Source organism: Agelaius tricolor, unplaced genomic scaffold (assembly GCF_023055355.1).
Source record: "Agelaius tricolor isolate 1412-34295 unplaced genomic scaffold, bAgeTri1.0.p SCAF_15, whole genome shotgun sequence".
NCBI lineage: Eukaryota > Metazoa > Chordata > Aves > Passeriformes > Icteridae > Agelaius > Agelaius tricolor.
This window is the reverse complement of record NW_027269275.1, coordinates 14,017,828-14,039,461: the sequence shown is the minus strand read 5'-3', so window position 1 is coordinate 14,039,461 and position 21,634 is coordinate 14,017,828. Positions and strand designations below refer to the sequence as shown.

Sequence of the window (21,634 nt, the reverse complement as noted above, 5' to 3'; positions counted from 1 at the left end):
AGGAAGATGACATTTTCCTTAACACTGGAAAAGAATAATGCAGCCTGGACTGAGGAGTGATCTGATGATTTCCACAATAAGGATTTGTCTCACCAGGATACTTACCTTTTCACTCATTGATTCTTCAAACTTGTGATTAAAGAGGCACTTGTATACTCGGCCTTCCCCAGCCTGAGTCTGTGAAACAGAACAGTAACAGTTACCCTTAAAGATAATACTTGTAATATTGGACAAGCAGGCTAAACTACACCCGAGGAGATTTTTTTTAAACTAGTAATATATTCGAGTTAATATTTCAAATGACAGCAATAGTTTCTATGCAATAAAAATCCTTTAAATTTTATTGCATAAAAATAATCTGGTCATGTTCATCACCCTTTCAGTGTAACAATTCTCAGCTAATACAAGTTAGCTGAGACTGAACAATGCAGCTCATGCTAGGCATAAGAAGTGCTGCAAGTACAGCCAGGCCAGGCTTTGTGCAACAGCTCACAGCTGTAGAAAGGAGTGGTCACTCACTTCTGCCTTTCCTCCCCCACTCCCTGTCACACCAGTTCTCATGCCCCTTAAACCATTTATGCCAATCCAGTTCACTAACCCGTTGGGAATAACGTGTGTTTGTAGAGTGAATGAATTAATGCTGGAATCACTGCAAAATGACAGTTACAGGGTGTCTATTTTTAGTATTACACAATATCACTCAGGCTCCAGTCTACAGTTCCCTTCACTGCTTTGTCCAGAGAGGTTTTGGGTTTTTTAAATGGATTCCTGTAGAGAGAGAGGAAGAGGAAAGCACTCACATTTTCACAGAATCGCTCTCTGTCATCTCGGCATGCAAAGTAGAGGTGCCGGTCCAGGTGGAAGTCATCAGAAGAGAGCTCAGCCACACGAAGAATTGCTTTCTTACACTGGTCAGAAACCTGGATTCGAGGGTCAGTCTCCTCTGCCTCTTTTACCAGGCCTTTTTCCAAGCATGCCACCACCTCTCCTTGTGAGTGAGCATCCTATGAGAGAACAAGAGACCTGTAACCAAGCTTTTACATAATCAAGTGAGCTGTGATTCTGGCTAAGTAGCACATTAATTAAGCAACAAACTGTCGACATATAGACTTCCCAACATTCAGCCTAAACCTCATTTAAATTCAGAGGAGGCAACAATTAAGACCTGTACTAACCACACTTTATACAACACTATCCCACTGATGGTCACCATGAAATCCCCCCCTCCAATGCTCTGGGCTTGTTTTAATGTGACTTAATGAGATTATCACTACTTAGTCACACTGCTCAGAGCAGTTTACCAAAACAGCCAAATTATCTTTAATCTGACACAGCTTTCTTGGCACCATGGCAACAGCAAGGATCAGCATCACATTAAGAAAATGCTTGGGGAGAGAAAAATCATAGTTTTGCCATGCCAAGCCTTCAGTTTGGGTGGTGAAAATTTGTGATGTAAAAAAGGCCACAAAGGAGCTTTGACCAAGTGAGGCTTCTCAATTCCTCCACTAGGAGAATAAAAAACTGCAAAGCATTCAAGAGTAGACAGAGGTCTCTGACAAAGTAGTTCTGGCCCAGTGCACCACATCCACTGTCCTGCAGGGCCTGGAGACAATATTGGACTATGAGCAGTAACTGCCAATAAACACAGAGAGCCTGTGCTTTGTTCAAAAGCCTGGAAGAGGCAGGGCAAAGGTCAGCAAAGCTCCACTTTGTTTTCTATATCCTCATTATGTGTTTAGAAAGAGAACCCTGCCCCCTCCATACCCCTGTAGAAGGTCTGGTTCCTCTAAAGGACTCTGCAGGTACGAATTTCTCAAGGCTTCTGCAAGTTTTTCATGTGAAGGCCACCTTATTTAATGCTGCTCTGCTGTGAGAGGATATTGCCACTAAACTTACACTGTCTGAATATGCAACAAGGCATGCATGCTCACATTCAGCTGAATCACCCAGCCTGGCATTTGCAGTCACCATTTAGGAGCCATCCCTTCAGCTTGCTCTGTCAAGCAGATCATCCACTGCTGCTGCAGGAGCATGAGTAAGAGAGCAGTCTCCAGAAAACATGCCCATGATACACAAAGCCACACAACTCTCCCCAGTCTTTTTGTTCTGACGTGTCTGCTTACACAGGCAGCCTTTGATTCCTGTCTTAGGTCTGCTACACTTGGAGCACAAGCAGAACTGGTTGATTATTTGTTAACTTGTAAACACAACCCAGAAGTATCATCAGTTTACAAAAGCTAAAAGCAGTTTTCCCCTACAAGAAAAAAAAGAAAGCAGAAAACCAACCTACATCCCCCAAAATTCCTTATTTTGGTTTGTTCCTTTCTTTGAGTGAGAACCGGCCAATTCCATATGCTGAGTAAGTATCTTTGAAGAAATGTAATTATATATCAACAGTCCCTTTAGGACTGATCCTCAAATCTGGATTCTGAGGAATAGTACTCAGAAGTAAGTTTGCCACATCACTTAAAATTGCCATTTATCCATAACCACATCAAACACAAACACTGTTCTGCAAACTGTCATGGTCAGTCACAGGAAGTAACTACAGCTGAGATGATGTCAAGTGTGAATGATAGAAAACCACCATTTTAAGCTCCTGTGGCACATTTTTGCTCCTGCCTAAATGAAGTTGCAGCTGGGAGGCAAGGCAGACCAAGGTTACTTTCACTCACCTGCAGCTTTCCCTTGCAAGCTAGCAAGAAGGGCAGAAGGCAAGCTTTTCCTGCTAGGAAAATCAGAAGTTTCCTGGTTTACTGCAGTGTGGGTTTAGACTCCTGGTCAGAATCATATTATATATGTAAGTAAACCTATCTTTAATAGGAAATCTGGAAAGCAGGTTTCCATATGCTGGATGTTTGCTGTTACGCTTTAGGGACACAACATGAAATGGCTCATCTATTGCATTCCTTTGCTAATAGAGATTTCACATTTGGGCAGATCATCCTGAAGTGCTGGCTACTCTGCTGCCTTGTGTCAGAGCAATTTTAAAACATGTCAGACTCAACAGAAACACACACAGACCAACCCATGTGGCCCCTGAAACATGCCCTTTCCTCCAGCCATCAAGCATTTACACACCTCCTTGTGGTGCCCTTAAGGTTCCTGTGCCCACATGACACTGTTTGGAAGATTTACTGGCCTAATCTGGGGTTCATTCTCAGGCAGATCAGGTCCCTAGAGTGCTAGTGGTGACTAGTTAAGCAATTTTAAGGAGAGCCTGACTCTTCATTTCCTCAAAAGTGCAGGAAGACACCCACACTACTGCCAAACAGAGCATGGGACTCTACAAACATGGTTTAGAGAAATACCACTTCAAGCTTTAATTATAGGGTAACACCTACTGTATTTAATATTGTACAATCCTTATTGCAGACTGAAAGGGAAAACAAATGTGTGTACAGCTGCACTCAACCACCCTAAAGCAGCTGGCAATCAAGGCTCGTGCCAAGGATGGCAGGACAACTTTGACACACACTGGTGGTACCTGTATCACCACCCAGAGATGCCTGTTCCCACCTGCATTCCATGTGCCAGCAGTCCTGGGTGGTCAGCTCAGCATCAGAGGCACCAAAGTCAAGGGTGATCATCCCACAGCATGAGCTCTCCCAGTCCTGCTCCAGCATCAGCTGCCTGGTGTGTACAAGGGTGGAACAGAACACCTGCTGCAGCTCTGCTGGGGAATGAATCCTAAAAACCATTTTCCTCTATCCAGGACCCATTCTCAGAAAACCTCCATTGCAGAGTTGAAAACCTCTAAGTTGACTCCAGAAGTCAGGACTCCTGCAAAACTGCTGCCTATTGACAAAGTCTAGGCCTCATTTTTCTGGAGCAAAATGAAATACAAGAGCATTTCATTTAGGCCTCATTTTTCTGAGCACTGAAATATAAGAGATCAAATCTAAAAACCACATGTGGTTCCTGGCACACAGTTTCACCACCACTATCAAGTTTTAAATGTAGGATTTTAACTGAAAGTTGCAAATATCTGTAAAACATACTAGATAATTATCTAGTCTGGCGAGCCCTGAAATTCTTCATAGCTTTATGAAAGGATATACCTAGATCCACAAAGATATAAGCAGCTTCTCAGTACTGACCCACAGCACTCTGAGCCACAGAGGAATGAAATTTAGTTCTAAATGTATGTGCCCAAGCAAATCCCTTCAGCACAATACTGGGAGATTTTAATTCCTATGACTAAAATTCAAACCCCAGGCATCCAGCTTTAGGCCATAACAGAATTTTAAAAACATTTGGTTTACTATTCATTTTCCATTAGAGATTTCACTTTCCCCCCCAGTATAGTTTAGGCTTTGCAGCTACTGGGGATTTTTTGTCATTTTTCAGAAGTTTCTCAGAAAAGATTTTATCCTGTCTGAAATCTGACATGCCTCAAGTACACATCTGTTCCAGCTGCAGCCTTGCAGACAGAAGCTAGAAAAGTGACCAAAAGAGAATGAAGAGTAAAAAGAAGCAGCAGGCAAGAGAGTAAAATATAACCTGTCTCATCAGCACAGCACCCTGCACTGGACAGTTGTGCCAACCCACTGGAGCCAGAGCAGCCAGGCTATGGAAAATCACCCAAGAGATGTACTGGGAGCTCCAGTTCAGCATTCCACCTGGCTAACCCACACACCAGGGATGCTGGGATGTCTCTTGGATTAGCTAATTCCCAGTATTTCAGATGATAGTTCACTGCTACACTGAGTAAACAAAGACTGAGCTGAATGTTATCTCTTCCCATTTAGACTCAGCTCCCTTTGTGTCCAGTACTTTTGTGAAACTAAGGGAAGAGAGTAACTGCACTCAAAGCTCTTAGAGGTGAAAAAACAAAACAAAAACAAGAAAACAATGGTCTCCTAAGGTGTCTTCCTTTAGGAAAAATATTGTTATGTGATAAAGTACTACAAGAGATGTGCAAATGACACTTATGTAGCTTTCATTATGGCAAATAATCAGCTACAGCTTGGACATCATGGCTGAATAGCACCCTGGCAACTACACACTACCCACTAGAGTTTGATACAATCCTGGTCCTTTCCCAGGGAAAGTAGCTCATTTCAATCAGCAGCTGAAGGAGAAAAGCTCCACTGCAATTACCCATTTCAATTTCAAATTAGATCCCTATTGCATGAAGATAAAACAACTTTAAAATACCAGGAGACCAAATTCATTATGAAACGTATCAGCCACATGGAGAGGTGACTGAAACTACTATTAAATGTTTCTCCATAGTTGGGAGATGCTGAAGACATACTCCCCCCAAACACAGGCATGTTAGAAAACTTAATGCCTTCAAATGACACATCTACAGCCTTTCTGTTACATATAGCAAAATGAAGTCTAGGGTCAGATCAAGCCTTCTAAACTGAACTTTATTGCTCTTACAGAGCAGAAACCCAAGTAGAAATGTGTGAGAAAAAAAACCACAGAAACCACCACATCAGAAGCAACAAACTCAGTAAGAACAGAATTCAATTAGGAAGTATCAAGCAAGTTTAAACAAAAAAAGGAGGTATAGAAAAGGAACAAGGTTAGCTAGCAGAGAAGCTTCAAGGGGCAAGGTAATTGCAGATTATCAACCTAAGTGTCTTTCACAGTTAAAAATACCAGTTTATCCCAGTTACTCTGATGAAGCTATCATACTGCAATCCCCTAGCTGTCTCATGTAGATGGAGTTCATGGTCTAGCTGTGCTTATTTCCACAAAAAAAGAGAGAGAATCTCTTCCCCCATCCTCCTCCTCAAGTGTCCAGGTCCTATTTATTAAATTCATAGTTACCTTCAGTCATACAAAAGGGTAATGACTGTTTCTCTACAGGTAACTCTCAGAAGCTACAGCATGGAAATAAAACCTTAACCAGCATCTGATGGAAGCAAATTAGATTTCTCTGAAGCAGCAAAGGGATAGAACAGAACACCAACAAAAGAAATGCTTGCATAGCCATTTATAGCTGTTTCCATAGCAGTATAGAGTACTTCAATTGCTCCAAGTGCCAAGGATGACAGCAAAACAAAAGATATATGACAGGCTGCAATGCTTTTTCAAACCAAGGCACAATATTCTGGGTTGGGAACCAAGAAAGAGAGGAATATGCATGAGCCGTAGTAAAACCCATAGAAGTTTGGTTAGTGATCCCTTTGCTAGCCCACAGAAATTTGGTGACCCAAAATTTCCCTTTCTCTGGTGCCTTGTGACCTCAGCCACCCTGGCTATCCTTCCCCTTCACCTGCCTGAACCAACCAATGCAGGGGTTGTGCACAGATACCCACACAGGCCTGCCCACACTGGCTTCACTCCCACCATTTGAGATTTGGTTTATGCTTACAAAATCCCCTCTGCTGTATCCCTTCAGTGCTGCCATAAGCATTTTAATTTTTTTAAATTTGGTGTAGCCATGGGTAATATGCAGACCTGACAGGCAGGATTCATGTTACACTTCTGGTTCTATACTGATTGCTAAAAGCAATTTCTCATTCTCATTTCATGAGGTCTTTCAGCCCAGTATCAGAAAGGAACCTTTACTTTATGGATAAAGCAAGTTACTCAGTTGTTACCAGTCTGAACCTACAGTGCACCAAAGTTCCTGCTGCCTATGGTTGCTTTTGTTCTTGTTTCCAGAAATGAGTCCTTATTTTTGTGCTTTCTCTGGCTCAGCTAAGTTTTCTGGAATACACTAGAAAATAAATTTAATATGCTAGCTGCTAATAGCTGTGAATATCTCAAACAGCTAGGAAAGCTTCTTTGTTTAACCAAAAAATGTGTATCTTATTGCAAACCCCTTCATTAATAGCTCATTTATGAGACTAATTGTTATAAGCATAAAAGCTGTAATTTAGAAAGCACTGTAAAAAGTTGGTAGGCTAATTTTAACATTATCCCTAAACATAAAAACTTATCATAGAAAAAGTCACTCATTCCTGCAGCACTACACATTTGCTGCATTAGCTATGCTGAAGTAAACAGGGAAAGACAGTCCCTTGAAAATAATCCCACATCCAGTCACTATAAACTGTTCTTTGCATCAACTTCTGCTTAAGTCTCACAGGCAAAAGAACACTGATTTAGTAAAACCAGGACAGTACTGATAAGTGTGTACTACTAAAATGTGACACCACACACCCTGTGCCCTTCCACTGATTTTGTAGGGGCAGAGGAAAGGAGAAGCAAACAGATAAAAGCTGTTGATCCAGTCTATCAACTACAGCCTGAGAAAGCAGAAAAGGTTACAGCACAGGCATCATCACCTTGATAACCTTCCTGCCAGACCCAACCAGACTGTGGAATAAGCCAAGCAATAGACCTGCTTAAATTTATTGTTTGGATTCAGTGTATATAGAGTCAAGCTCTGGAAGGCCTCATCAAAGAGACAACTACCTGCCAGATCACCTGTGGTGGGCTGTGGAAAGACAAATTAAAGTCTCTGCATAGCAGTTCCTCACAGAGGAACAAATGTACCTTTATTAAAAAGGAACTGCAAACAATCAGGACATCACCCTTTTCAGACAGATGAGATACACCATGAATTTTCTCAGTTGCAAGTCAGACAGTAATACTACTGCAGAGCTTCTGCATCAGTTTCCTGAAGTGAATGACTTTTACAAGTCTATTGGCAATCTACATGTTCTCCAGGTACCTTTTCTCCAGGTCGAATGCTGCCACATTTCAAGAGATTAATGTCAGCTTTGCAGTCATCCATGAAGCCACAGATCAACCGGTAATCACTGAAGATAATGGCTGTCATTTTAGTGATGTACTGATGGCACTGGTACTCAGTGATGTTGCCTCTGTGATCCACCAAACATGACACCAAGAACCCTTTACCAACTGGTTCATCTGCACACTCCTTTATCTGTTAAAAAAAAAAAAAAAAGGAAAATTACAGTGGCTGCAGCTTATGAATTTAACCTATTTAACCTTATAAGAAAATCCTCAAAGAAACTTGAATCTGTAGCTTCAAAATCTGCTAGCAAAGAAACCCTCTAGGCTTTAGTTTGATTTCCAGTAAGTCAGAATAATTGAAAATATTTCAGAAATGAGAAATCTCATGTGTGCCAGCATCCAAAAAAAGCAAACACAGCGACCTTGAGGATTATAAATTCTATTGCTCAATAATCGTCTTTTATAATTACACTGAACCCCTGCAATCAAGTAGACTTGTAGGAAAAATGCTAGTTTGACAAACCTTTATTTAGAAAACTGAGAACATTACAACATCTTTAAATCATACTTAGACCCCCATTAGCCCCCTGACCTCCTACAATATAAGATTTTGGCCAGAAGTGAGACTGATTCAAAAGTCAACACTATTTATAGAGCTGTTTATAACTTGCTAGGAGATGAAAAATACTATAAAGGAAAATTCTCATCAAATTCTTTTCTATGAGGCTCTTGCATGAACTGATTGTTGGTACTAAAACCATTTTACTCAGTGGTCTAAAAAAAGTAAAAATCACAGCTAACCAAAGCTGAAAGCTATGCAGGGATTGGAAAAGCAGCATACAAGAACAGACAGGTCCCCAATATAAATCACAGCCTGCACTGCTCAGGGAAGCAGACAGGCCAGACCCACCACCTCTGGAAGTAAAAGATGCAGGCAGCTTTGACAGTGTCTTTCCAAAAGAAGGGGCAAACATGGTTACTGATCAGTTAGGGATGGTCCCTGGAGAAATCACTGATAGGAGCAGTGCAATGCCTCGCTCCAAGGAGCACTGAGACTACACAACTTTTTAACCCTGGCAAGCCCATGTTGAAATACTTGCACAGTTCTGGTGGCCACTGCTCAGGAGTGTGCTGAAAACTGCAGTCATAATGGTGCAGGAAGAACCCCTGGCAGGCAGACACTAAAGTTTAGTGCTGACAGGTTTGCAAGGAATAGATACATGGGCTGACTTGATTGCATCAAAGATTTGTCCCTGTAAAAATACTGAAGGGCTCATCAATCTCAAGGAAGATCTATGGCAATCAATAATTCTGGCAGTTTCAGATAACCAGCAAGGGCAGTGCTAAGGGAACAGGCAGGAAACCATTTTATCAGTTCTCAAATACCAAGTTGGAATATTTATATTGGAAATTTTGAAAAATGGAGAGCTGTCTCTAGGAAGATAGATTCTAATTCAAACAAGAATAACTCAGGGCACCCTGTGACAGACTCACACAGGTCAGACTAGATGAGTAAAACAGATCTCTGCCTCAGCTTATGAGGCCATTACTTTGTGTGACAAAACATTCAACATTTTAGACATCATTATTTGAAGGCAGATGTGGGCTGGTGAAACAGTTTACATTTAATCTAAATAGCTCCTAGAAAAACAGTTACTAAAGTCAATGTAATTGTTACAGATAAGGTGCAAAATACATTTTAAAGTAAAAACACATAAGATCCTTGCAGGGTGAACAGGACAGAGTTGAGCAAGTGCTCTCTGAGAAAGCTGCATCTCTGGTTTGGCCCTACTTCAGCTCAAGTACCACGAGCCAACCAGCCCACAACAGCAACATGCTGTTTTTGGAAGAGCCTGGCTTTGGAAACAGCCCCAGAGCTCCATGGCCTGAGCCACTGAACTGCAGAAGGGACCAAGTGAACATGTTATTGCCAGGCCACTTCTGAAGCAATCACTGTTATCTGGTAGCCAACCATAATTCTAGGTTAAAGCTCTTGCCAGAACTTATAAAAGCCACAACAGCTGAGAAGAAAATAAATTGGAATTTTAAACTCTATTTAGCTGATAAAATTAAAGGTGCAATTTTCAGAACATACCCATATTCAGTTGGGTCAGTCACCATTCCCCAAATGACTTTTTCTAGGAATTGCTCTTCTAGTTGTATTTTGTTCTTAGTGCAAAGCAATACTTTAAACAGAGCTGATTCACCTAAAAAAGTCACCTATACCTGTTAGTGGCAATTTAAGGAAAATATTAACAGGTTAATATTGTATGGGAGGAGTATATGCCTACTATTTATCTGTTTAAAAGAGTTTTGTAGAAGTACCTTTAAAAATATCAGGAATGGTTTATGTACCTGCCTCAGTATTAAACACCAGAAAATCAAACATGAGGTTATTGTTCCTTATGTAATCTTTTTTTTAACTAAAAAAACACTCACCAAATGGCAAAATTCTGAAATTATGTATACTCTTCCCACTGCTTTTAAAAGTAATATCCCAGATTTACAGGGCATCGTTTACAGCAATGCCAGACTGCCACTGTATAAAAATGCTAATTAAACAGACTATTAAAAGAGCATTTTCAAGAATGCCTTGGTTGTAAAAATTCTGTAGCACCATATGACAAAAAACAGAAAAACATGATCCTTTCTATGATCAAAAAAAAGTGGGATTCAACAGATTTGGCAGTGTTTGCTTTTGGGAGGTACCAAACTCCAACTACAACACAATCCTTTGATGCAAGCTGTCCTCCACTGTTTGATCTTCTAGCCTTCCTCTAAAAAGTTTTTTTTTGATCTCTCCTTACACTAAACAACTTACACTAGAGCAGACTAAGTGTTTTTTTAAAAGGCAAGTTTATGGCTAGGTCACATTGTATTGGTGGATATACAAACCATGATTTTGAGAGCATTGCTCAGTGACTGAATTAAGTCAGCTGAAGCCTGTACAGCTGCAGAGAGCCTTGCTTCCACTGCTTCCCTGAAGTCTAGCTGAAAACCATCACAAACAGGGGAAGAGACCTCAGCTCAGCTGGCTCCTGCATAAGCTCACAGCCTCAAGAGCTCAAGCATAAGCACAAGGAAAGAAATGATTGATCAAATCATCTTTGAAGCTGTACCAAGGAGAGTGGATGTATGAGACACAGAGCACAGACTCCTAGCACAACCTAAAAAGAAGTTCCTAACATGGTCTCCTTGGAGTAACTATCCTTTAAAACTTTAAGAAAACCCTCAAGTTGATTATCATTTGTGTGCTTACCCCTCCTGCTAGCAAGACACAGTCCACAACCAGCCTCATGTTAAATTTAGCAGAAGCCCTGCTCCAACACCACACTTATAAAATGTCACACACATGATACAGAGGGGACAAATCCAATTCACAACCAATTTCTGACAAAAGATCTGATAGGAGCTGGTGGGTTGCTAGTTCAGCATTTCTTTCTCCCATCCCTTTGCCTGGTACCACTAAGGTACCTGGCTTCTTCAGCAAGGAGATTGAATTAATTACAGGTACAAATTTGGTATATGATACTAGAGCTTTCCCAAATCATTATTCACACATTAATTCGCTATTAATTAGCAAATTAACTATTAATTCACGAAAAAAGAGAAAAGCCTCAGTGCCACAAGAGCAGCCATGCCTTCCTCCTGACTTACCTCAGCAATAGTGGACTTGCAGACTTCTCTGGCCACGGATTCAAACTTTGGATCTGTAGTCAGGTTCAGCTTGTAGTTCCACAAGAGCTATAGAGAAAGCATTTGTAGAAAGGGAGTTGAAGAGGTTTCCGTGGAGAAATATAAATATTTTGCTTCAGAAAACAATGAAACATCATTTATACCCAATCTCTACCATCATCCCTCTACAGTGAAATGATCAATAATAAGTCTCCTTGACAACACTTTTGTCCCTTCATTTCTGCAATAATTTGTTCATATTGAACAAATTCAGGCTGTCAGAAATCTCTGCAAGGTCATAAGCTGACTCATTAAAAGCAAAGATAACAAATGAAGAATATTTCACAACTGAGAGGATAAAACAATGAAAGGTTTAACTTGCTACCTGCTGCATACTTAGCAACACCTTTAGCCCACCACACCTTTGTGTGCCATAGTGTGTCTGCCTGATGCAAGTGAACTGAACAAATTAAATCCTCAATATGAGCAGATGTCATGCTGAAAACCTTATAAAAAAACCTAGCAAAAAAAAGGCAGGAGACAAAGCAGCTTGATCCTTCTGTGAGGGCTGTGACAACTTTTTGGATGCAGATATATTTCAAATCTACAGGAGGTCCACTCTTGCTAAGCAAAACGATACATTAGAACTTAGACTGCAAAAACGCCTCTGAAAGGACAACTGCTCTTCCAGGAGCCAGCAATGAGCTCATGAAGGAGCCTCAATGCACAGGATCATTGTGCAAGAATCAGTCTTGGGCAAGTCACACCCTGTACATACATACACACATCCCAGATGTCCTCCTGAGGCACCATCAAGTAAAAATACAGGGTAGGGTCGTGAAACCTCAACAAATTAATAGCTGAAGTGTTGCCTGATTGCTCTATTAGCTCATCTGTTTTTCCAGGAACTTAAGTTGCATTTAAACATTTTTCATTAACTTAAAGATTAAGAAGTTGTAAAAATTAATTTTAAAAACTCTGCCTTGGTGATAAATTAATATCAAAAAGATAAAATTTGATCAAACTTTTACTTTTTAGTTTCAATTGTACACAAAACACTGGGAGAACAATCACATGCTCTACACAAGTTTCACACCCACTCCAGGAGGGTGGAAGCACAGAGAGAGAACCAAAATCAGAATCAGCATAACTGCACCACCTTCCACACCTCTAATGGTTTTGGAGCTGTGAAAAGCTAAAAAAGGAGGTGATGGTAAACTAGGGTGTTACAGATGGAGTAAATTGTAAACATGAGGTTTAGTAGGTAAAAGAGAATGAATGGGGAACCTGTCCTTGCAAAGAGCAAGGACCTTGTAGGTCTCTCCCAGACAAAAATGGAAGTACAAGAATGAGGACACAAGATGAAAATACATCTCTGCATTTGCAATCTCACACTTTGGAGAGTCTCAAAATGTGATGCTCTCCAAATGAACCTTCCCACGAACAGAAGGTTAAACTTTCAGCTTAAAACTCCTGATTTTAGCACTAGATAGAACTTTCCAGGGGATGATCAACAATTGTACTGCAGAGAGAGGCAAAGAAAACATTTGGACAAGAGACAATCTCTCTCTGGTCTAGTTTTTTATCACCTCCCTTCAATTTCTGCCTGGGAAAATGAGACTTAGCCCACAGTTCCTATTGTGAATGGCTTCCATAATCCACATCCACCCAACATTTGAAGCAGAGATGCCATCACTTAATCCAGCAGAAGAAAGATCCAACTTTGACTTCTAAAATTCTCCATTTCTTCTTCATTCAGGTAATTTTTGCTGGCACATTTAAATGTCAGGCAGATACATTTTAATTACTGGAGTTTTCTCTTTTTCAAAAAGACTTAAACAGAAACATGTTGTGCCCTTCATCTGATCCAATCCTGCACAACAGAGAATTACAGCTGCCAATGAAGTCAGGCAGTGCTAAAGGTTAATTTATAAACACAGTTGGAAATTACTGGTTGTACAGCATGACTGGGCTTCATCTCTGGAATATATCTTCCAATAATAAAACAAAATACAGCTTCTCAAGCATCCAAAATCAAGACTGTCACTGAGGCATGCACTTGTCTGTCTGTGTTCAGGGCTAACCAAGCAATTAAGGATCTTGATATGGTGTGTGCTGACAGAATAGAAATGAGAAAAACCAAAAGAAACCTAATACCAACCTCAGCACTGAATTTTATCTGGTTTTTTTTGAGAGTCTTGGGATTTGAAGAGTCAGCTTGACAGCCCAAAAACTGGCTAATAGTTTGTTCACTGTTAAACACAGTGCTGAGAGGAAATCTGTTCTAAAATCAGCCAAGTGTCTCAAACTGCCTCTAAATATCACACCCCCACATCATTTTCCAAACGAGTCTAAGAATTTAGCAGCTGTGAAAGTAATACAGAAGGTGTCAACAGCTGAAATTAACTGAATTAAGAGTTTAAATTCAGTACTGCTCACATCTTTGCCAAAAGGAACACATCACACTGCTCCCAGTAACTCACGGGAACCACCCCCCATTTATAAAACAGGAAAGACGTCTGCTATCCTCCCCTGATACAGAAGTACAGTTTGTAATGTTCTTAAAAGTGTTCCACTCTGAAGTCTCCATTAAGACCAATGTGGTTATACTGGGTTAAAGAAGTCACCTTGTGTTCTTCCTCCAAAGGCCAGGACAGAAACCCAAATGTGTTGTGATTAATAGCCTTTGCAAAGTACCAAACTATGCAAAATACCTCAGGTTCACAAGGGATAGGAGGTGCAAATGCCATAGCTAGAGAGTGAATAAACAAAGCAATACTTACATGATTGCAGTCTGAAGAGATTTCATTATCTGGCTGAAAGGAGAAAGAAAAGGAGTGTCAGTTTACTAGCAATGTGATGCATTTAACAGAGCAGAGTCTAAACTTTTGAAACTAAAATACTGTCAACTCCATAATAAACAACTTGACACAATTGACAGGAAATTTGAGAATCTGAATCACAAGAGTGATGATATCTAATTACCAAAAAACGAACAGGTACCTTAGACACTATGGTGTATCAACAGAACAAAAGCACAAGAGTAGCAGCATTTATGTAGACACTGCAAAAACATAATGAATGCACTGGCATCTGCCACAATTGCCCAAACTAAGAAGGCAAAAAAAGCACCTGAGGGAAAACAAAGTATGAGCAGGATTTTAAAGAAAAATTCGTTTGGTGCATACAAGTGAAGGAGAACGGCAGGACTCACTCCCTTCCCCCAGACTGAAATGCTCACACTCCCCATTTGAGAAGTAACATCTTTTCTTTCAGTTGTACACAAAAGGGCTGGTTCAAAGCAGCCCCAAGATTTATATTTTCAACTGTGAGAAGTGGTGACATCCAATATTCATACATCATTTCAAAATATTCACTATATTCTCCTGGGGAGTTCCTTTGGAAAGAACTCTGAGTGCAAACCACCTCATTCTCCTTTCAGCCTGAGTAGCTCTCACAATGAAGAGTTCCTTGAAAAAAAGTTAATCATACAAACTCCTATCTCCTCTCCACAGCAGAACAGCACAAAGGCAGGACAAAATCACCTGGCTGTCACACCCACAGGAAAGTCAACCCTGACTCACAAAGTCTCTGCTTCTCCTGATACTTGAGATGCCAGACACGCTTTAAGAGCCACAAGACACAAAACCACTCTAAGCTTAAACACATCATTGACACAACAATGTTAGACCTCAGGGATCTGACATCAGAGAACCAGCACTTCAGCAGTTTTGAAGCAAGCAAAGCTTTTTCAGTTCAACATTTGCTGCTGCACAATCTGCTACACCAACACTTGTACCATTGGTGCTTTGGGGAACATGAACACAAGTTTATGAGGAAAAAAGCAAGCCTGGAAAACGTTTTCAAGCTCTTGATTACAGCCATTATTAACTAAAGCACTTTTATTTTTCATAGCAGTAAGTGGCAGAAATCACCTCTCCACTTTGAACATAAAAATGGTACCTGAAGGATTATAGCAATTAATTGCAGTTTGGCCAGACTGACATGATCTAAAACTGTATCTCCCTAAGTAATTATAAATTTGAAAATTTGGATATCAACTTTTTTTAAAAGACTAGCAGATGTCTGCTAGTTATCCTCAGACTGCAAAACTGATTCTTTCAACTGAAAACTAAGATGCCACCCAAATTGCTTTATTTTACAGCGGCCTCTAAGACCAACACTATTGTGACTTACAAAGTGTACTTTCCTTAATTTTCTGCACTCATCCCACATCCTTCAGCACCAGATGAAGGTTTTAGACTACTAAAAGCTGGGAGGCAGAGTGCCCCCCACTGAAACTGCTGTCTCAGTCTCTTAGTCAAGGATAGTTTCTCTATAAAAATATCTAGGCTAGCACTGGAATTCTGCTATAGAGGACAGGACTTCCTAACACATTTGCAGGCAGGAGAATTTGTAAGGGTCAGAGAGCACTCCCACAAAACTCTTCAGGGTCACTTCAATTATTTTTGCACCCTCCAACCTGGTAACCTTTGCTTCAAATCCACCAAAGATTAAAGCTCAGGGGTTTTTTCTGGAAAGATGAGCCCAAAAATATAACATAGCTGTTCTCACTGACTTGAGAAACTTAAACAAGCTTTTCTTGAAATACACAACAATAAAATGTTACATTGAAATACCAGACTTTACTGTGCTCTGTAGCAAAACTCAGCTCTGTGAAACAAAATCTAGCCTTATTCTTCTGAGAAGAGTAATGGAACTTGAGGTGGGTCCATGCAATGCTGACCTGCTTCTCCCTATTTCAGCAAAGCAACACGAGAAAAACAATCCTTTCAGTTTCTGTCTGATAGCTGAAGGGCTGAGTTGGAAGAAGGGGAAGAAAAATATCCCCAGTGCAAGCCACACACCTTCTGCCTGTGGCCCTCTGTGCACTACATCCACCCAAGAAACCTTCCAAGTGAGCAGTTTCAGAACTATATGCAGTTAAGAGTCATAAAAAAAAAGTAAGTTTCAGATTACCACTAAGGGAAGTTGAAGAGCAAGAAAAGCTGCATTGTGTCAGTCCCACATGGTGAGCTCGTGGAACACGGATGCTCAGAAGACCCCCAGGGCAAGGGGAAGGAAGAGAGCAGCCTAAACCAGCACCACATGCTAGTCAAGGCATTTTAGGAGAGAAAGCTGATGGCAAGGACATTCCACCAATTAGCAAGAGAGAAGGACTCCTCATACATCTCCAAACTGAAGGATTAAAACCAGCCTTTACAGAAAATGTGCGTGCCTCTGGGCTCACAGAAGCCTTTGCTGTTTAGCAGCTTCAGTGGGAATATATTGCCTCCCTTTACAGTTCTGTAAGAAGTTCTCCAAACTCCTTCACGCACTAACACTCGCATTCCAGAGTACAAACACCACTTCCTACCTCCCTGGGAAAGCAGAGATTGGAACAAGTAACACATATAAGAAAACCTGAACAGAAAAAGCATTTTCTTCCATATAACCACAAACAACAGCCACAAATCACATTGCATTAGTGTTATGAACTCCACAGAAAAATTCAAAGGCACTGTTGTGTTTACAAGTGCCTTTTCCCATCCACCAGATCTCAACTCACTGAAGAAAACCATGACAGTCATCCATCCCTCTCTCAATCTCTCTGCTTTGGCAGCAGTATAAAACTAGTCAGAGCTATACAGCAAGGTGAGCAGCCCACCACCACTACCCAGGCCCAAAGGGCCATGAGGTGTTGGTGCTTTAGCAGCAGAAATGGACCATCATCATAGTGGGAGCCAAAGGAACAGGAAATGGTGACTGAACCAGTGTCATGCATCACCACCCAGTGCACAGCACACTGCCTGGGGTGCACTTACAGCCGCTCCCTCAGTGACAGGCAGAGCCTCTTCCAGCTGGGTATACAAAACACACTTGATTTGCTCTTACTGCATCACATCCTAAGGAAAAATAATTCACACCATGGGATTTTGAGAAGCGAACTAAGTATCCTGATGAACTGATGTGGATGAGAATGGTGAATCTGGTTGCCCAAAGAAGCTGAGGATGACCTGTCCCTGGAAGTGCTTAAGCCCAGGTTGGATGAGGCTTGGAGCAATCTGGTCTAGTAGAAGGTGTCCCTTCCCATGACAGGAGGTTGAAATGAGATGACCTTCAAGGTCCCTTCCAGCCCAAACTGTTCTACAGCTCTGTGGAAGTCAAGCTGACCCGGAAGCATCTAAGGAGGAAGCCAGAGAGCTGATAAAGGGACAATTGGCTTCTTAGCTGTGTCCTTCCCACAGATAAGAGCCATCTCTTCAGCAAACACACCCAGCCAGGACAGCAAACTCACAATAAAGTGATTCAATCCTCAGATATCAAGCTAGGTAGACTTGCTGGACACCTGGAAACAGCACAGGCCACATGCAAGGCAGGGATCAAGGAGACATCTGGTGGAGCCACCCTCCTGCAAACCTGATCCCTTTCCAATGCAACCACTAGAAAATATTCTGCAGAAGAATTTCTGGAAACATGAGGAGATAGAGTAGTCTAGGCAAGAATCAACACAGCTTTTGTAAAAGAAAAACCACACATCACACAACCACCCATGCTTCAAACCTACTGAAACATCCTGGAGTTCTGAGCCAAGAAGCATATGGCTACAGTAAACCATTTTCACACATCCTGCAATCCTGAAAAAGTCATGTGTGATAGGAAAGTTAAAACCAGTGATAATTTAAGTTCAAAACAGATGAGAAGATGTTGTAACTTAATTACACATTTAGTGAGCAATGAAAGTTAAACTTGTTAAGCCAAGCTTGAAATACTCTCTAATGCCAGTGAACTCTTAGTACTAAAAACAAACCCCGTGTTGTCATGTCAGCAAAAACACTTTATATTTACCATCCATGCTTTGAAAAGAGCCACTTTAAAGCATGGTAACTGTGGATATATCATGCACCAAAGCTGTACGCTCCTAGCTTCCATATACTTTGCTTATTTCGCATAAATAATTTTTCCCAGTTACAAACAGAGCTAAAGTCTGCAATGCAGCAAATCATTTACCCAAATAATTATGTCCACATTGGTTAGGTGTTTCTAGTTTATGTAAATGTATTAGCCCAAGTTATACACAAACAAGAAAACACACACAGAACTTTGTGCATAAAAAATAAACTATCAGGACCAGCAGCAATTTCTTTAGTCATCTGGCACACACACAGCACAAGTGGCACATCAGCCCAAACATCAAATTCTGCTACTTTTTAAAGCTGTTTTAACTGAATTCTACATTCCAAAAACTTTTCCACCTTTGCTGACATTCTATATCCTCCAGGGGTATGACACTATTAAGCTAAGTATGCTTATTGAGAAAAAATAGCACAAAGCAACATCAAAAATCCCAGCACAACATGTGTGTCCTTCTGGCTCAGCAGTCACGTCAAAAGGAGACAAGGATGAAGCAGGCCTTGTCCCCTCATACTTTGAGGATCCACTATTCAGTATCTGCTTCAAACACCAAGAAAGCTCAGCAAGTCCTACTCTTTCTGTTGTAGCTTTGATAGAAGTCAAAAGTGGTTTTGCTTGTTTCACATTAGACGTGTAGCAAGGTCCTCAGCAGGCTGTGTAGCTTTCCTGCACAGCAGAGACCCCCTCCATGGCCAAATACCAGAGGCAGGAAAAGCACAGAAAATGTTCAAGCTTTAATTCCGGTGCATCAGAAGTGACCACAGACCAAGGTGCAATTTTATAGAAACACAATTCCATTTGCCTGACAGGGCAAGTATCTTTGCAGGCTCTTACCAGCAAATCACTTTCTCTGAGCTGGCTGTTCCCACCCGTGCAAAGCTGCAGGGTGGGTGCTCAGAGGCTGCACAGCTGCTCCCTGCTGGAAGTGCCACAGCCTTCTCACACCAGCCATTCTTGTCCCTGCTGCTTCTGCCTCCCTGCATAGGGGACTCTAAAGCCCCTGAGCCCTCTCAGCCTTTCTCCTTTCAACACAGATCCACACATCAGAGCATATTCCAACAGTCAGCACAATCAAAGCAAATTTGCCCCAGATGTTTGGTTGTTCTTCTCTTAGTCCCCTCTCTTCCTCCTCTCAAAGGTTTTCCAGGCAGTCCTAATGAGTTGTGGAACAAGACAGACCTTGAAATTATGGGTTTGCCACCTAAGTTTGGCACCACTGCTACCAGATATAATGTTTCCCACAACACTCCTCCACAACAGAGCTCTGCTGCTAAGCATAGCACCAACACTGAGCTGCAGATCCTGCCAGAAGGCTTCAGGATTTGCTCCTGGAAAGCTCTCTCACAATGCCAGCAAAAAGCTTCAGGGACCAAAAGGCATGCAAGGATGCTGGCAGAGTCACAAGAGAGGATAAAAGGAGAAGGGAAGGAGAGCTGTTATCCCACCAACCAAGGTGACAGGGAGACTGCTGTCCTCCTCACCCCTGTAGTTGACTCAAACCCATTGCACCATCCAAAACTCAGCAAATCAACAGAAAACTGTTTGTCATTTTAGCAGTTTCTGCCAGGTTAGTTAATGGGGTTATGGAAGAGTCCTCCCAGCATCACTGAGTTTACTGGGCACAGTGGCATCTCCACCTGCAGCATCAAGCAGTCCACAAGCTATGCTGAGACAACTTTACTTTCAAACTATCTTTTTGGATGGCATTCTGCCTTAACCCCAACCAGAAACATCCCAAATAAACTTCAGAGTATTCCAGTAGAGGTAAAAGCAACAGCATGAGTACTGGCAGTACTGCACAGCATCCACTGGTGATGCAGAGGACAAACAAGCCAAGAAAGAAATGGAGGTCTCAAAAATAATTCCAGTGCAGCAGCTAATGAAGAGCTTTTATCAAATACATTCGTAACCTTTGTAAGTCAAATTCTGTGACTTATTCTCAATACAGAGACTCCACATCTTTTGACAGCGTATACCCTTTAGTACCCCAAGTTGAGCTTAACTTTATAGAAAGCTTCCAAAAAGTCGCTAAGAGTTCACAAGCAATATTCAGTTTTACACAAAATAGAAGGCTGTTGTCCATGGAGTGGTAAAGCCCCTGTCTCCTAGGATGAAAACAGAGTTCTAACCATGCTTTGTTCATCAGAGAACCATGTTTTGGCTGCACATGGCCTGGAACCAGAGAAATCCTTTGCAAATTAGTTTTGTATAGGAGCTAAGAAACAGTGCACACCAAAAGCTCCATGTACCAAAGCAGAGAAGTGCAGATTTCAGAGCAAAGACTGCTTACTCATCACCCCACTCGCACAGCCCAGGGGAGTGAGTGCTGTGCTGCAGAGCAAAGCCAAGAAGCACTGACATCCCCCCTTGCCCATAGCTCCATTACACCATCCCTGCTGGAGAGCACCTCTAACCAGTACCAGGCTCCCCTGCCAAGGGCTATTGCTTCACTCAGCAGAGTGAACAATGCTCTAAACACTCCACCAGCCAATATTCATACTTGTCTTTGTTATTCAACATGCAGGCTCATGACTCCAATTTTCCACACTGAAAGCCATGCAGTGCTCCCAAGGATCCCTCCCCAGGGAGCACTTTCCTCCCCCTCTTCCAGCAAGGCACACATGTCACATCAATCAGGAGCCCATCCTCACCAAGGCACAATAAGCATCTCCTGCATCTCCTGCCCGTGCTCTGGGCATGAGCAGCATTGCTTTAATCCTAACGATTTACATTCATGCATTCCACCTCCAAACCAAAATAAGACAAGCATCCAAACAGGTGGGAAGCAGACTCTGCTATTTTTAACTCCTGCCAGCTATTCTGTTTAGAGGCAATAAAAATCAAAAGCTTCAGAGAAGCCACTTCAGCCTTAACCACAAACCACAAGAAGAACAATTATAATTTGAAGTCTTCCCTTCTTCCTTCAGGACAGTGGTGAGAGGAACAATTACATTTAACATCACTACTTCCAAAACATGATAGATATTACATTACACATGGATGAACAAGCCTGTAGAGGTTCTTACACAACACCCAGCACTAGTCCTTGGCTGCCACAAGAACAGGACTATTTTAATCTTCTGTGTGGTCTATGTCACCCAGAATTCCCATGCAGTATTCAACATCAGTTTTGTTATCTGGTAATGTCAACAAGAGGGAAAGGATTTACAAGAGACCCCACATACCAGCTTTCCAGTGCTATTACACTGCAAGAGATTTCCTGAAAGTCCAAAGTCCCCTGGACCCTGCCTGTGAGATGAAATGTGATGGGGAAGTCTTCCTCAAAAGCAAGAGCACCCCGAGTACAGCCAGTGCAGACACTCCTAACAGCTGGCTTTGAAATCTAACACTGGAATTTTCCTCAGAAGATCTGCAGGGG

At 41.6% G+C, this 21,634-nt stretch overlaps 1 protein-coding gene across 1 annotated transcript in view; it reads right to left on the bottom strand.

Moving 5' to 3' along the window:
* The window catches only part of GLG1 (golgi glycoprotein 1), an 81,034-nt gene that overhangs the window by 29,952 nt on the left and 29,448 nt on the right, over positions 1-21,634 (bottom strand). The window contains exons 2-6 of the mRNA XM_071440530.1: positions 14,124-14,156; positions 11,323-11,409; positions 7,640-7,855; positions 801-1,004; positions 106-177 (exon numbers count right to left, since the gene is read on the bottom strand). Coding sequence (XP_071296631.1) covers positions 106-177; positions 801-1,004; positions 7,640-7,855; positions 11,323-11,409; positions 14,124-14,156 — 612 coding nt within the window. The remainder of the gene's footprint in view (positions 1-105; positions 178-800; positions 1,005-7,639; positions 7,856-11,322; positions 11,410-14,123; positions 14,157-21,634) is intronic.